At 53.5% G+C, this 16,593-nt stretch overlaps 1 protein-coding gene across 3 annotated transcripts in view; it reads left to right on the top strand.

Annotated features, from left to right (window-relative positions):
- Window positions 1–4,069: 4,069 nt before the first annotated feature.
- The window catches only part of LOC116950057 (syntaxin-1A), a 189,856-nt gene continuing 177,332 nt past the window's right edge, over window positions 4,070–16,593 (top strand). The window contains exons 1-2 of one of the 3 annotated variants that reach the window (XM_032967466.2): window positions 4,070–4,624; window positions 13,851–13,928. In XM_032967466.2, coding sequence (XP_032823357.1) covers window positions 4,595–4,624; window positions 13,851–13,928 — 108 coding nt within the window. In that variant the 5' untranslated portion in view covers window positions 4,070–4,594. The remainder of the gene's footprint in view (window positions 4,625–13,850; window positions 13,929–16,593) is intronic. The other 2 variants (XM_032967467.2, XM_032967465.2) reach the window with 2 other exon arrangements.

The following is a 16,593-nucleotide window of genomic DNA, read 5'->3' as shown; positions in this document are numbered from 1 at the left end:
CCGACCCCCCCTCTCCCCCTGCCCCTCCCCCTCGCTCTCCCCACCCTGTCCCCCTCTCCCCCTACCCCTCGCCCTCTTCACCCTGCCCCCCCTCTCGCCCACCCCACTCTGCCCACCTACCCCTCGCCCTCCTCACCCTGCCCCCCCCCCGATACTCCTCGCCCTCTCCCCCCCCCTCTCCCCCTGCCCCTCCCCACCCTGCCCCCCCCCTCTCCCCCTACCCCTCGCCCTCCCCACCCTGCCCCCCCTCTCCCCCTGCCCCTCGCCCTCTTCACCCTGCCAGCCCCACCCCGTCCCTGTAAAGTGCAGTAGAACCCCTCTTAACGACGGTAATTGGTTCCACAAAACCGATCGTTAAGTGATTTGGTCGTTAAGCGAGTATAAGAAATGTACGTTAAAGACTGAATTCGTTCCAATAGCATCGAAAGTTACCCTTATTTTAGTTACCCTTATTTCACCCCCCAAAAATTACATTATAATATTTAAATAAGGGATATGAATACATATAGATACGAACAACATTATATGCACATGATATTGAAAGAAACATGGTTTATCAATGCATTCATTAATATTTACTGCACCGACAGCAGCCCGTCGTTAACAGGGGCATGGTCAGTATGCGAATACATTGGGCTGTATAGGGGCACTACACTATACACTACACTACTATACACTACATTATACACTACACTACTATACACTACACTATACACTACACATTGGGCTCTATAGAGGCGCGTCGTTAAGCGATTAGTCGTTAACATCGGTGGTGGTTAAGAGGAGTTCTACACTATGCACTACACTACTATACACTACACTATACACTACACATTGGGCTCTTTGGAGGCCCGTCGTTAAGCGATTAGTCGTTAAGAGGGATTCTACACTACTATACATTCCACTACTATACACTCCACTACTATACACTACACTTCTATACACTCCATTCCTATACACTGCACTATACACTACACTATACACTCCACTACTATACACTCCACTCCTATACACTCCATTCCTATACACTACACTACTATACACTACTATATACACTACACTACTATACACTACACTACTATACACTACACTATACACTACACTAATATACACTGCATCCCTATACACTACACTACTATACACTGCATTCCTATACACTACACTACTATACACTACACTACTATACACTACACTACTATACACTACACTATACACTCCATTCCTATACACTACACTACAATACACTACTATACACTACACTATACACTACACTATACACTACACCGTGGGCTCTATGGATGCCCGCCACAGCGGTGGTCAGTGAGGGGTTCTACAGTGTATGCGAAATGCATTAAATTCGATTACGGATCAAATTTAAAGTCCTGGGCGTTTCATTTGTGACCGGGCTGAGACCATTAACTAACAACCCTTTAGAACCCTGTTTAATCACCACTCAGTCTCTGTGAGTCTGTGGGTGTTTGTGTGTGTCTGTGGGTCTGTGTGTGGGGAGCGATAATGTAGCGGGTAGCGCGCTGCGCTATGAACCTGGCGACCTGGGTTCGATTCCTGCTCACGGCCAACACCAGTGACTCAGCCTCACATGAGTAGCTGGTGCGGTGTGTAAACATTGCCACTAGGGAGACAAAGGCGGTCGGGCGTGGTGCTGGCCACCCACCCCCTCGTGTACCGTTACCGGCCTTCATAGGTGCTCGCTAACAGCACTTGCCCCTACAGTCTGTTAAGGCTATACGGGGGATCTTTTGTGTCTGTGGGTCTCTCTGTGAGTCTATCGATCCCACTGTGAGTCTATGGGTCTCTATGCGAGCGTATGGATCTCTGTGAGTCATTGATGGCCCTGCTGCCGATATCAGCTCTCTACACAACACACTCGTCAATGTAATTACACGTATGGAATTATGACGACGTTTCAGGCAACGGCCCCTTTGCAGCCGCACAGCAATTCCTGCCAACGCGGCGTGTGAGCATCAATCGTGGGCGGCCGAACCCCGGTCACGAACCCAGGGCTTGGACGTGGCCATTTGTGAACCCCCGCCGAGCCAGGCGCAGCGGCGACGCGGCTGAGTGCGTGGTGACGTCTGGAGCTGTGTGACGTCGCCACGTCTTAGGCTGCTCCTGCTGCTGCTGATACTGATGCTGATTATGCTGATTATGGTGACGTCATGGATTTAACCGACCTCGCGGTGGTGGTGATGATGATTATTTTCAAAGCTGGCGTGTACACGCAGAAGCCTATGCGTGTACGCACACACACACACGCGAATGCATATAGACATACGCGCGCACACGTATTCCTATACTCGCGTGTTAGTGTGTACAGGGTTACACAGAGGCTTACGACAAAGCTGGGGGCACGTGCTGTTAGCGTGCAGCGGAGACTCAGGACCCGTTCAAGATAATCGTCCCCGATGTTGGCCGTGAGCGGGAATCGAACTCGGGACGCCGGACCCCGAGCGCATCGCGCTAACCACTGCCCCACCGCTCCTCCCATTTTATTATGCACACACGATATCTCTCCCGCGCGCGCGCGCGCGCGGATAGACACGTACACACAGGGATGCAAAGAAGACAAAGTTCCCCCGTGTAGCCTTAACAGACTGTTGGGGCAAGTGCTGTTAGCGAGCACCTATGAAGGCCGGCACGGCGCACGAGGCGGTGGGTGGTCAGCACCACGCCCCGCCGCCTTTGTCTCCCCAGTGGCGATGTTTACACACTGCACCAGATAGTCATTTGAGTCTGAGTCGACCTAGGGGAGGCCCAGGACCGAGTCAGATAATCGTCACTGGTGTTGGCCGTGAGCGAGAATCTAACCCGGGTCGCCAAGTTTGTGGTGCAATGCGCTAACCACTACACTACCGCTCCCCACTACACACATCCACAATGGCAAGTACACAACCAATGCATCCGTGACAAACACATACGTAATTCACACACACGTGCACATACATGCCACTTCCGATTAGCACGGTTGGTTACGTACGGTGCGAAAAAAGTTCAACATACACTCGTGGACACGTGCACTCGAACACGTGCATGCACACACGTGCACACCCATACATAATGTACACACGCGGATACACACGTGTACACACACATGTACACGAATACACGCGCGTACACACACACGTACACACACACACACGTATGCACACACACACGTACACACGCACACACGAACACACACACACGTACACACGCGTACGCACACACACACGTACACACGTACGCACACACCCACACGTACACACACACACACGTACGCACACACACACGTACACACACACACACGTACACACACACGTACACACACACACACACGTACACACACACACACACGTACACACACACACGTACGCACACACACACGTACACAGACACGTGCACACACACGTACACATGCGTACACACACACACGTACACAGACACGTACACACCCACCCCCGTCCCCTCGAGCGATTGTCAGCTCGTGGCTCTGGACGGATGTCAATTTTTTTGACGCATTTTTTTTAAAGCCGAGATTTCGGTTAAGAATCCCCATTGTAACTCACCCCCCAACGCCCCCCCCCCCCCACACCCGTGCCCCCCCCACACCCGTGCCCCCCACCCCCCCAAATGAAATACCCCCCCCCATCACCCCCACCCTCCCAGACACATTCATGCATGCGTTATGTGGCATCCATTCTCGCCGACTCGTGCCCGTGTTCGTATTCACGTCCATACCCTCGCTCTCCCCACTCCTCGCTCTCTCCCTCTGCGCCGCTCTCCCCTCTCTCTCCACGCTCCCTTCATCCCTCTCCCTCCTCGCTCTCCCCTCCCCGCTCGCTCTCTCTCCCATCCATCTCCAACGCACTCACGCTCGCTCCACTCTCTCCCCCCTTTCTCTCCCTCTCTCTCTCTGCGCTCTCTCCACGCCCCCCCCCCTCTCCACGCTCTCAAACCCCCCCCCCCTCTCCACGTTCTCTGCCGCTCTCCCCTCCCTCTCCTGCGCGTGCGTGTTCATTCCGAGCAACGATCGATTCCCGGAGCGCAGCAGCAGCACTGGCATCGTCACGCCCCTTCGTGTCCGTTCTCTCTCTCCCCCTCTCACTCTCCCTATATCTCTCCCTCTCTTCTTCTCTCTCCAGCTCTCTTCGCTCTCTCTCTTTCTCTCCCCGTCTCACTCCACCTCCTCTAGCTCCTGTCCATTTATCTCTTGTCTGCCCGCGTCTCCTATCTCCCCCTCTCGATTTCTCTATCTCTCCTCTCTCAAGCTATATCTCTCCCTATCCTCAACCCTCTCTCCCCCATTTATCTCTCTTTTCTCTCTCCGCCCTCTCTCCAGCTCACCCTCTCTCTCCCCCACCCACCCCTCTCTCTCTCTCTCCTTCCCTCCCTCCTCTCTCTGTCTCTCCCTCCCCCATCTCTCCTCCTCCTCCTCTCTCTCTTGCTCTCTCCCTCTCTCCCACCGTTCGTCGCCCCGGGTTCGTCTCTCCTTCTACGACAGCGGCGGCGGCATTGGCGGTAGTGGCGGTAGTGGCAGAGATCACGGAGAGAGAGAGGCGCAGAGAGCCAGACACCCGCTGCGCCTGCCGGCATCATGAAGGACCGAATGCAGGATCTGAAGGCGGTGAGCGACAGCATCATTGCTCCTCCTCCTGCTGCTGCTCCTGTTGTCTCTGTCTGTGTGTGTGTGCGCGTCTCACTCTCTGTGTGGTCTGCGCGATGCGGTAGCCTCATTTGTGTCAGTGCCGCCACCACCATCATCGTCAGAAGCAACCAACTATCATCATCATTATCACTAACCGTTATCATCACCAACCAACCGTCTTCAGAATCACGAACCATCTTCATCACCGACCGACCAACCACCATCATCACATCACCAATCGTCCACCAACCCAACCGTCGTCACCAACACCACCATCAGCACCAACCAACCATCATCATCACCACCACCATGACCACCATCACTATCGCAACCGCCTCTGCATAACCCGGCTACGGTAGCGAGGGGAGGGGGTGTATGGAAGGAGGGGGTTGTAGAGAGGGTTGAGGGGGGTGGGGGGAAGGGGGGTGGGGGGAGGGGCTGGAGGAGCCCAGCTGTTTCTGCTCGGCACGGGCGAGAGACTGAAATCCGCAAAAGCCTCCAGTCTCACTCCGCGCTTCCTGTTGTTCCTGGGTTTGTGTGTCACGGTGTGAGTGTGTGCGCGTGTCTGTCCGTGTGTGCTTGCATTTGTGTCTTGTGTGTGAGTGTCCGTGCGCTCAAATGTCTCATTGTATGAGTTTATGGTGTGTGTCTGCATCTGTCTCTGTGCGTGTGACTGTCATGTGTGACTGTCATGTGTGTGCGTGTGTCTATTTGTCTGTGCGCGTAAGTGTGCATGTGTGTGCCTCTGTGTCTTTGTGTGTGTGTTATATGCGTGTCTGTATTTGTGTCTCTTATGTCTTTGTGTGTATATCCATGCCAATGTCTCTGTGCGTGTTTGTGTCTGTCCGTGTTTTGTACGTGTGTGTGCTAGCCCAAATGGGGGAGCGGCAGTGCAGCTACAAACCCAGAGATCCGAGTTTGATTGCCGCTCACGGCCAACACCAGTGGCGATTATCTGAACCGGTCCTGGGGCTCCGCTAGGTCGACTCGGCCTCAAATCAGTACCTGGTTGTGATGTGCAAACATCGCCACTCGGGAGACAAAAGCGGCCGGGCGTGGTGCTGGCCTCCCACCGCTTCTTGTGGCGTGCCGGCCTTCATAGGTGCTCGCGAACAACACTTGCTCCTACAGTCTGTTAAGACTAGACGGGGGATCTTTGTCTTTGAGCCCAAATGGGGAAGTCGGTAGTGCAGCTACGAACCCAGAGGTCAGAGTTCGATTCCCGCTCACGGCTATTGTCAGTGGCGAGTGCTAATGAGCACATGTCCTGGGCCTCCCATAGGTCTCTACGGCCTTAAATGAGTACGTGGGTGCGGTGTATAACAAACAAAAATCAGCGCTGGGGAGATAAAGACGGCCGGGCGTGATGCTGGCCACTCACCCCCTCGTGCGTCGTGCCGACCTTAATAGGTGCTCGCTAACAGCACTTGCCGCAATATCCCGTTAAAAGCTACACAGGGGATCTTTATATGTGTTTGTGTGTCTCCGGGTTTGTGTGTGTGTGTTTGGAGAGCGATAGCCGAAGTGGTTAGCGCAATGCGCCTACGAACTTGGAAACCCCGTGTTCAATTCCCACTCACGTCGAACATCTGAACTAGATTCAGCCTTAAATGAATACCTGATTGTGGCGTGAGACAACTCAGCCGGGTGTGGTGGTGCTGGCCACAACATCCCTGTATCGCTGCACAGTGCCAGAAGAAATTCATAGGCGCTCGCTGACAGCTCTTGACCCCAGAGTCGGTGTTGCCTTTCTGGGTGATCTTTGTATACGGGCGCTTCTGTGTGGTGTGTCCACCACGCTCGTGTGTGTCCGCGTGTGCGTGCCTTTGTGTGTGTGTGTATATATTTGTATTCGCGCGTGTCTATGTGCGTGTAGGGAGCGGTGGTGCAGCGGTTAGCGCGCTAAGCTACGAAACCAGCCACCTGGGTTCGACTCCCGCTCACGGCCACCAACACGGGTAGTGACGATTGTCTGAGCCGGTCCTGGGCCTCCCCTAGGTCGATTCAGCCTCAAATGAGTATCCGGGTGCGACGTGTAAGCATCGCCACTCGGCAGACAGAGATGGCCGGACGTGGTGCTGGCCACTTTAGCCCCTCGTGTACCATACCGGCCTTAATAGGGGCTCGCTGACAGCACTTGCCCCCAACAGCATGTTGAAGGCTATACGGGTGATCTTGGTATTGTGTCTTTGTGTATGTGTGAATACACGTGTGTGACCATTGCCATTGTGTCTGCGTGTGCATGTACTCTACGTATACATGTTTTTATTTGCGTACGTAGCAGTGTCTGTGTGTGTGTCTGCGTGTGTTGTGGAGAGCGGTGGCGCAGTGGTTAGGGCTACACTGCGGGCTCCGGACCCGGCCACTGGACGTGTTCGAATCCCGCTAACGCCCAAAGTCGTTGACGAATATCTGAACCGGTCCCGGGTCCCCCCCCCCCCCCCTAGGTCGGCTTAGCCTGTGCAACAACAGCAAAAACAGGTAAAGGCGCAGCACCTGCAATTGCTCGCTCACGCGACTGCTGCTCCCGCGTGGTGCCGCGGTCTCCCCAGCTCAGGCACAGCTACTGGCAAGCCCAGACGTCTGTGTAAAGTGTGGGTGCTGGAGTAGCAGCACGCACACTTTACCCCAACGGCACGCGACCTGCCCGGTCGACATGCATACAATGTCTAGAAGTGTCGCAAAACCGGTAATGGCAAGTTGTTGTTTTTCTACCGGTTTTTTTGTATGCGATTATCGATATAACCGCGCGCGCACACTCACGCACACAAAGCCAACCACACTGCCATTGCTGTTAACCGCAACGTGGAACACTTCTCTCGGACCGGTGGCTCAGCGGTCGAGCGAGCGACTCCCAATCGGAAAGTTACAAGTTCAACTCCTGGGGTTGACTCAGCCCATCATCCCCTCTGGCGTCGATAAAACGAGTACCCCTTTCTGTGTGTGTGTGTGGAGTCAGCAGTTGTTTACGCTATGCACAGACTCTGTCGCGCATCAGCGATGTGGCATTTACACCAATGCCTCAATGCTCATTTGAGCAGCAAATCACTCCCAATGACGTTGACTTGCGGAGCAGGTGCGAAGCGATGGGAGTGTGAGAGAGGGAGGAGCGCGATAGGGAGTGGGAGTGAGAGAGGGATGGGAGTGAGATTGCGATGGCGGTGAGGGGGAGGGATAAGTGGAGGGGGAGCGGTCGATCGGTCCTCGTGGTACCGGACAGCGCATTCACGGGGCACACTGGGACAGATTTAAGCACAGGAGTACGCGTAGAGATGTGTACAGGGACCTACGTATAGACAAACACGCAGACTTAGACACACAGGCGTATTCACAGAGATAAAGCTCCCCCGCATAGCCTTAAGAGACAGTTGGGGCAAGTGCTGTTAGCGAGCACCTATGCAGGCCGAGAGGACACACGAGGGGGTGGGTTGCCAGCACCACGCGCGGCCGCCTTTGTCTCGCCAGTGGCGATGTTTACACACCGCATCAGGTATTCATTAAAGGCTGAGTCGACCTAGGGGAGGCCCAGGACCGGTTCAGATAATTGTCACCGATGTTGGTGGCCGTGAGCAGGAATCGAACTCACCACCAACGTTACCATCACTATGGGCTTACTAATAGCACCATCCTCAGCATCATCACCACCATCATTATCAGCACCATCATTATCAGCACCATAACTGTCATTATTAGCAATCTTATCGTCATCAGCACTACCATCGTCAGCACCACCATCAGCATCACCACCACCGTCATTATCACCACCATCATCATCACAAGCACCATCACCACCATCATCACCACCACCATCATCACCACCACCATCAGCACCATCATCATCAGCATCATCATCAGCACCATCATCAGCAGCACCATCATCATCATCATCAGCACCATCATCATCAGCACCAACAGCACCACCATCAGCATCACCATCGTCATCAACACCATCACCATCCTCACCACAATCATCATCAGCACCACAATCAGCACCATCATCACCACCAGCATCAGGACCACCATCAGCACCATCATCATCAGCACCACCGTCACCACCATCAGGACCACCATCAGGACCACCATCAGCACCACCATCAGGACCACTATCAGCACCATCAGCACCACCATCAGCACCACCATCAGCACCACCATCAGCACCACCATCACCATCATCACCACCATCATCACCACCACCATCTCTCCCCGTGGCTGTTGCGGGGTGCGGGCTCGCGCCGCATCAAACATGGCTGAGGGGGGCGGGGGGGGCGGGGGCGCGGGGTGGGTGCGGGGGGGAGGGTGGGGGTGAGGGGTGGGTGCGGTGGGCGGGGGGGGGGGGCGGGGGTGAGGGGTGGGGGCGGGGGTGAGGGGTGGTGGCGGGGGGGAGAGGGGGGGGGTGTTGCGGTATCACCGCGTGTTTGGTGTGGTTTGTGTACTGTCCGTGTGTGCGCTATGTGTGTGCTATGTGTGCGCTATGTGTGTGCTGTGGTGTGATGTGTGTGTTGTCTGTGAAGGTTATTGTTCCGGATGCTGTGTGTGATATCTATGTGTGTCAGTGTGTGTCTCTATGTATGTGTGTGTGGGGAACAGTTGTGTTGTGCCAAGCGCGCTGCGCTACGAACCCGGCTCACGGCCAACACCGGTGATGATTATCTGAACCGGTCTTGAGCCTCCCCTCGATCGACTCAGCCTCAAATGAGTACCTGGTGCGATGTGTAAACATCGCCACTGAGGAGACAAAGGCGGACGGGCGTGGTGCTGGCCACCCACCCTCTTGTATGCGGTGCCGGCCTTCATAGGTGCTACTCGCTAACAGCACTTGCCCCAACAATCTGTTAAAGGCTCTACGGGAGGGCTTTGTCTTTGTTTATCGATGTATAAATGTATGTGGTGCTTTCCATAAACGTGGTTTTGGAAAACAATTCTATAATTAATTGGCAGGGAATTTCACACAATGGCGAAATACAAATATCCCCCCGTATAGCCTTTAACAGAATGTTGGGCAAGTGCTGTTAGCGAGCACCAACCCTGCACTTCGAGGGGGTGGTGTGGCCAGGAGGACCACGCCCGGCCGCCTTTGTCTCTCCGATGCTGATATTCTCACATGGCAACCAGCTACTGATGTTAAGGCCGAGTCGACCTAGGGGAGGCCCAGGAGCGGTTCAAAATATTCGCCACTGCTCGTAATGGTCGTGAGTGCAGAATCAAACTCGGGTCTCCAAGCTCGTAGCGCAGTGCGCTAACCACGCCACGACCGAGATCCCCACATGGAATTTCACACACAGACATAGAGACCAATTTAACACACACACACAGACCAATGCAACACACAAACACACATACCAATTTCACACACACACAGACATAGAGACCAATTTAACACACACACACAGACCAATGTAACACACAAACACACATACCAATTTAACACACACACAGACCAATTTAACACACACACACAGACCAATGTAACACATAAACACACATACCAATTTAACACACACACACATAGAGACCAATGTAACACACACAGACCAATGTAACACACACACAGACCAATGTAACACACACAGAGCAATGTAACACACAGACCAATTTAACACACACAGAGACCAATGTAACACGCACACAGACCAATGTAACACACACACAGACCAATGTAACACAAACACAGACCAATGTAACAAACACACAGAGCAATGTAACACACACACAGACCAATTTAACACACACACCAATGTAACACACACACAGACCAATTTAACACACACACACCAATGTAACACACACACAGACCAATTTAACACACACACACACCAATGTAACACACACACAGACCAATTTAACACACACAGACCAATGTAACACACACACAGACCAATTTAACACACAAACACACAGACCAATGTAACACAAACACAGACCAATGTAACAAACACACAGAGCAATGTAACACACACACAGACCAATTTAACACACACACACCAATGTAACACACACAGACCAATTTAACACACACAGACCAATGTAACACACACACAGACCAATTTAACACACAAACACACAGACCAATGTAACACACACATAACAATTTAACACACACAGACCAATGTAACACACACACAGACCAATTTAACACACAAACACACAGACCAATGTAACACACACATAGCAATTTAACACACAAAAAACAAAATAGCAATCCCCTTTCTGTCATCCTCATGACCTGCTTAGCGAGCACCAAATAAACCTAGCACTGGCCACAACCACGCGTGGCCGCCTTTGTCTCCCCAGTGTTGAAGCTGATACGCAGCGCCAGGCTCTCGTTAAAAAAAACTAAGTCCTGAGTCGACTTAAGGGAGACATAGCGCCCGTTCAGATTTCACTCGCTACTAACTCTTTAGTCTGGGGGTGGGAATCGAACTCAGGGACGGCAGGTTCATAGCCCATCGCGCTAACCACTGCGCCATCGCTCTTCACCCCAACAGACGCAACAACAAAGGTTTTGGGGGCAAGTGCTGTTAGCGAGCACCTATCCAGGTCAACATGACGCACTGTGGAGGAGGGGTGGAGGTGGGGTGTGAGCGAAACCACGCCCGGCCGCCTTTGTCTCCCCACACACAAACACGTACATAAACAAGCGTGTAACAAGTTAAGTACAGGCACACACACACGCGCGCGCGCACACACACATGCAAGTATAGTGTCAGGAATTACACGATCACACTCACGCGTAATTACACTGCGAAATTGGACAGCACGCACAGAGACTGCTGGGGGGCGGGGTGTCGGGAGGGGGTCAGCCCCTCCCCTCTATCCCCCCCACCCCTCTATCCCCCCACCCCTCCCTCCCTCCCTCCTACCCCACCCCGCCTTAGACCCCTCCCCTCGCGTTATGCAATGTTATGCAATGTTACTGCAAGTAACGCGTTACTCGAGAATGATCGGGCGTGTAACAAGATACGCACCACAGCTACACTGGCTGGATGAATCGTGACGACTCGTCCTGGCGATTCTGATAAATAATCGAAAAAGTTCGTTTTGCATTTTATTTTGTGTATTACGCGTGCACAGCTGTTTGTGTGTGTGGCTCATTCGGCCAAATTGTCAGATGAGCAATCTCATTTGCATGCCATGTTTTTTTTTTGTCCTTCCCCGCACCTACGATTAGCACGGTTGGCTACGTACGGTGCGAAAGAAGTTCAACGTACACAATTTTATCGATATCGCGGCATCATCATCGTGGCCAAAGCCGTTGTTGATTCCACCGCCACCATTACCAGCAAAGCCGCCACCACCACCGCTACCATCACCGCCACCACCACCAACCATCACTGCCACCACCCCCACCATCACTGCTGCCACCACCACCGTGCCAACGCGTTCTGCCCTCCGCCAGATCCCGCAGCTGCTGCACAGGAGACGCGCGGCGACTTCCCAAGATTCTGACCTGACAGCCTCCATCACCAACTACTTGGCCTTAGACTCACACAGAGACCCGTAGGTTCACCCAGGGTCTCACAGACTCACAACAGAGGCCCATACATCTGCCCCAGCAGAATCTCACCATCTCTCACCATCTGTTCATAGACTCACACAGAGACCCGCAGGCTCACCCAGAGACTCACAGACTCACAACAGAGGCCCATACATCTGCCCCAGCAGAATCTCACCACCTGTTCATAAACTCACAGAGAAACCTATAGACTCACACAGAGGCCCATAGACGAAGAGAGAAATACCCCCAAAGACTCACAGGGATCCATTACTCTGCCCTGACAGTCTCCTCCACCATCTGCCCAGAGGTCTTCCCTTCGACGCCACGCGAATCGTCACCCCCTCTAACTGGCAGACCGATGTCCATGGAAAATGGAAATTCGATTCATCCTCGTCCCTCTCACCTGGGTAGTTACGCGCGACCTGGCCCACGTAGGCCACGTCGCTACGTGACTACTTTTCATCGTCAAGTTCGTCTTTCCGCACGCGGTCGAGGGAGCTAAGACACACGCACACACACGCACGCGCATGCGCGATGTCACCGGTGTCGGTCAAAGATCCCACCGCTGCAAGAGTTACCTGCAAATTACTCAATTGGGATTGCACAGAGCAACCCCCTGTTGGGCTCACCGTTGGCGCGTGGCCCAACGTTGGGCCACACGTTCCATGTTTACTGGGAACAACGCGCCCCCCCCCCCACCCCACGCCAAATCGCGACCCCACAACTATGCTGCGACAATCTGAATATTCATTTATACTGGAGGAGGAATCCGATGATCCTTATGAAGCTATTGTTCACGTATGTCCAATCGACTTCGGCAGAAGCCCCCTGCAAAACGAGTCTGGATACTCAGTGGGGCATTCGTGGGTAAAATAGCGCAATGATCAAATCAATAATAATTATAGTATTATTATTACCAGCTGCACGAGGTTCACAGACGCTGCTGTGGTTTTCAGCCAATCGCAGACGACGTCACGGCCTCAGTGACGCGTGTGGCACGTGACCTCTGTGCGCACCTGTCTATCGGCAGGTGTAGCGGAGCGGTAGTGTAGCGGTTAGCGCGCTGCGCTATGAACCTGGCGACCCGGGTTCGATTCCCGCTCACGGCCAACACCGGTGACGATTATCTGAACCGATCCTGAGCCTCCCCTAGGTTCAACTCAGCCTCAAATGAGTACCTGGTGCGGTGTGTAAACATCGCCACTGGGGAGACAAAGGCGGCCGTGCGTGGTGCCGGCCACCCACCCCCTCGTGTGCCGTGCCGGCCTTCATGGGTGCTCGCTTAACAGCACGTGCTCCAACAGTCCGTTAAGGCAATGCGGGGGATCTTTATCTTGGTTGATTTTTTTTTGCGACCTCTGCGTGCGCACGTGTCTACCGGCAGGTGACCTCTGTGCGCACGTTGTCTTTTGCGGGGGCGCTGCGGCCACGCCCCGTGCGCTCTGTGACGATCGCGAGGGTGCGATCGCTCGTGCGTTCGCTGCGGGTTTTTTTTCCTTCCGCTCGTTTGCTGCCTTTACGCGCGTACTTGTTTCCGCAGAAACGTCGATTGAAAACTCAATTCCTCGTAACCTTTTTCCGTCGTTCACTTTGGTCGTCCTCCCCCTCACCTCCGTACGTAGCGCGGGTGCCTACGAAAGGTGCGAAGGAAGTTCAACGTACACACACACACAGCGCACGTAACATGTGTTTGTTTGTTCGCGTGTGCAGGGGAAGGACAGCGACGATGACGAGGAGGTGGCCGTCATCGTTGACCGGGACCACTTCATGGATCAGTTCTTCGAACAGGTGCGTGCGTGTGTGTGTGTGACATTTGACCAAATTTTTTTATGAATACCTCGGGAGACAAAGGCGGCCAGGCGTGGTGTTGCCCACCCATCCTGTCGTATGCCGTGCTGGTCTTCATAGGTGCTGCTCGCTAGCAGCTCTTGCCCCAAAAGTCTGTTAAGGCTATGCGGGCGATCTCTGTCTGTGTGTGTGAGTCCATCGACGTATGTGCTGATGATCTGGCAATTGCTGCCCGTTCTGGAAACGTAGTTGGAGATGTCACTGCCGCATCTGGAGGGCGCCAATAAGCGGTGGGGCCGTACCATCAGCCTCATCAAATGATGCACCCCCTTAACTCCCTATGAGTTGTGGGATAGTTGTGGAGAGAGTGGAGACGTCTCCATACCTGAGCAGTAAGCCTATGACCAGCTCCAGTTTGGCAGCAGATGTCTAACTCCGAATCAGTCGAGTGGCATTATCTTTTCATTGGCTGCATAACGCCGTGTGGAGGCTACCTGGTATATTGCTTCAAATGAATCTCCGGGTTTTCTCGGCCACAGTTACGCCGTCCCTTCTCGATGTTTGTGATACATGAAGCCCTTTAAAGAAGCATCAATCGAGTGAAATCCAAAGGCTCACAACAACGAGCGGAGGGTCGGGCGGTTAAACGCAGAAAGTTAGCACAGTGGGGAGCACAGGCGGTGCATCTGCCTGTCATCTCAGTCAGTCAAACCATGGCACCTGGGTCTGTAACGTGACCTCCTGCCAGCAGCGAGCCTTTGAATCTTCACGTGGTCTCAAGGTGCACCTGGCCTGGCACAAGCGCCGTGGCGACGTCACCGCTACTTAGTCGTGAACGATGGTTGTTGCTGAGTCCATCGCTGATTAAGTATGTGTGCGTGTATCCGCATGCCAATGAGTGTTTGAGTGTTGTCCGTGTGTCTATGAGTTTGTCAGTCCTTCCGTGGTCTATGAGTGCGTGAGTTAATCGATGACGCTATGAGTGTGTCTATGAGTTTGTCAGTCCTTCCGTGGTCTATGAGTGCGTGAGTTAATCGATGACGCTACGAGTGTGTCTATGAGTTTGCCAGTCCTTCCGTGGTCTATGAGTGCGTGAGTTAATCGATGACGCTACGAGTGTGTCTATGAGTTTGCCAGTCCTTCCGTGGACTATGAGTGCGTGAGTTAATCGATGACGCTACGAGTGTGTCTATGAGTTTGCCAGTCCTTCCGTGGACTATGAGTGCGTGAGTTAATCGATGAAGCTATGAGTGTGTCTATGAGTTTTTCAGTCCTTCCGTGGACTATGAGTGCGTGAGTTAATCGATGACGCTACGAGTGTGTCTATGAGTTTGCCAGTCCTTCCGTGGACTATGAGTGCGTGAGTTAATCGATGACGCTATGAGTGTGTCTATGAGTTTGCCAGTCCTTCCGTGGTCTATGAGTGCGTGAGTTAATCGATGACGCTACGAGTGTGTCTATGAGTTTGCCAGTCCTTCCGTGGACTATGAGTGCGTGAGTTAATCGATGACGCTACGAGTGTGTCTATGAGTTTGCCAGTCCTTCCGTGGACTATGAGTGCGTGAGTTAATCGATGACGCTATGAGTGTGTCTATGAGTTTGTCAGTCCTTACGTGGTCTATGAGTGCGTGAGTCCATCGATGGCGACCCTATGAGTGTGCGAGTGCTAACGATTATCCGGGTGCGTCTGTGCGTCTGCGAGTCTGTGTGTGTGTGGTATGAGATAGGCGAGTGCGGCGGGGAGAGTGGGAGGGGGTAAGGGGAGGGGGGAGGAGGAGGGGGAGGTCTGAGGGGGGTGGGAAGGGAGGGGTCTTCGTTGCTTCCACGTGTCCAGTCTCCCGTGGGGGTCATTTGTGAGCCCATCTAACGGTGCCTCCACAGCTGTGCTCATCTCCCGCGAATGATGTATCTATGTGTGTGTGTGTGTAAAATGTGTGTACGTGTGTGGGATTAGTGTTTGTGTGGGGGGGGGGGGGTTAAAGTGGGTATGTGTGTAATGGTGATTGTGTGTGGGTGTAATGTGTGTGTGGGATGTGTTTGTGATTTTGATGGGAGCGGCAGTGTCTAGCGTTTAGCGTGCTGCTGCGCTACGAACCTGGCGACCTGAGTTTGATTCCAACACCAATGACGATTTTTTGAACCGGACCTGGGCTTCTGCTAGGTTGACTCAACCTTAGCAATGAGTACCTGGTGCGGTGCGTAGTAAACATCGCCACTGTGGAGACAAAGGCGGCCGTGCGTGGTTCTGGCCATATCACCCCCTCGTGTGCCGTGCCGGCCTTCATAGGTGCTCGCGAACAGCACTTGCCCCAACAGTCTGTTAAGACTATACGGGGGATCTTTGTCTTGTCTTGTTTTGTGTGTGTGTGTGACGATGGCTGTGTGTGGGTGTAATTTGCGCGCGTGTGGCTTCATGTGAATGTGTGTTTGTGATGCGTGTGCGTGGCTGTGTGAGTGTCTAATTGGTATGTGTGTGTGTGATGAGCATTTGTGGGGTGTCTGTAGGGGGAGGGAGCGGTGGCACAGTGATTAGCGCGCACTGCGCTACAAAGCCGGCGAGCAGCACTTTCCCCCAGCGGCCCGTGTAGGCTGCACGGGCGGGGGCGGGGGGACATTTGTCTTTGCCTTTGTGTGCAAATGGCCCGCGGGTCGGGATATTGGCTCG

Source organism: Petromyzon marinus, chromosome 38 (assembly GCF_048934315.1).
Source record: "Petromyzon marinus isolate PM22_M1 ecotype Great Lakes invasive population chromosome 38, UKy_Petmar_22M1.pri1.0, whole genome shotgun sequence".
Taxonomy (NCBI): domain Eukaryota; kingdom Metazoa; phylum Chordata; class Hyperoartia; order Petromyzontiformes; family Petromyzontidae; genus Petromyzon; species Petromyzon marinus.
This window is presented reverse-complemented; position numbering and strand designations above follow the sequence as displayed.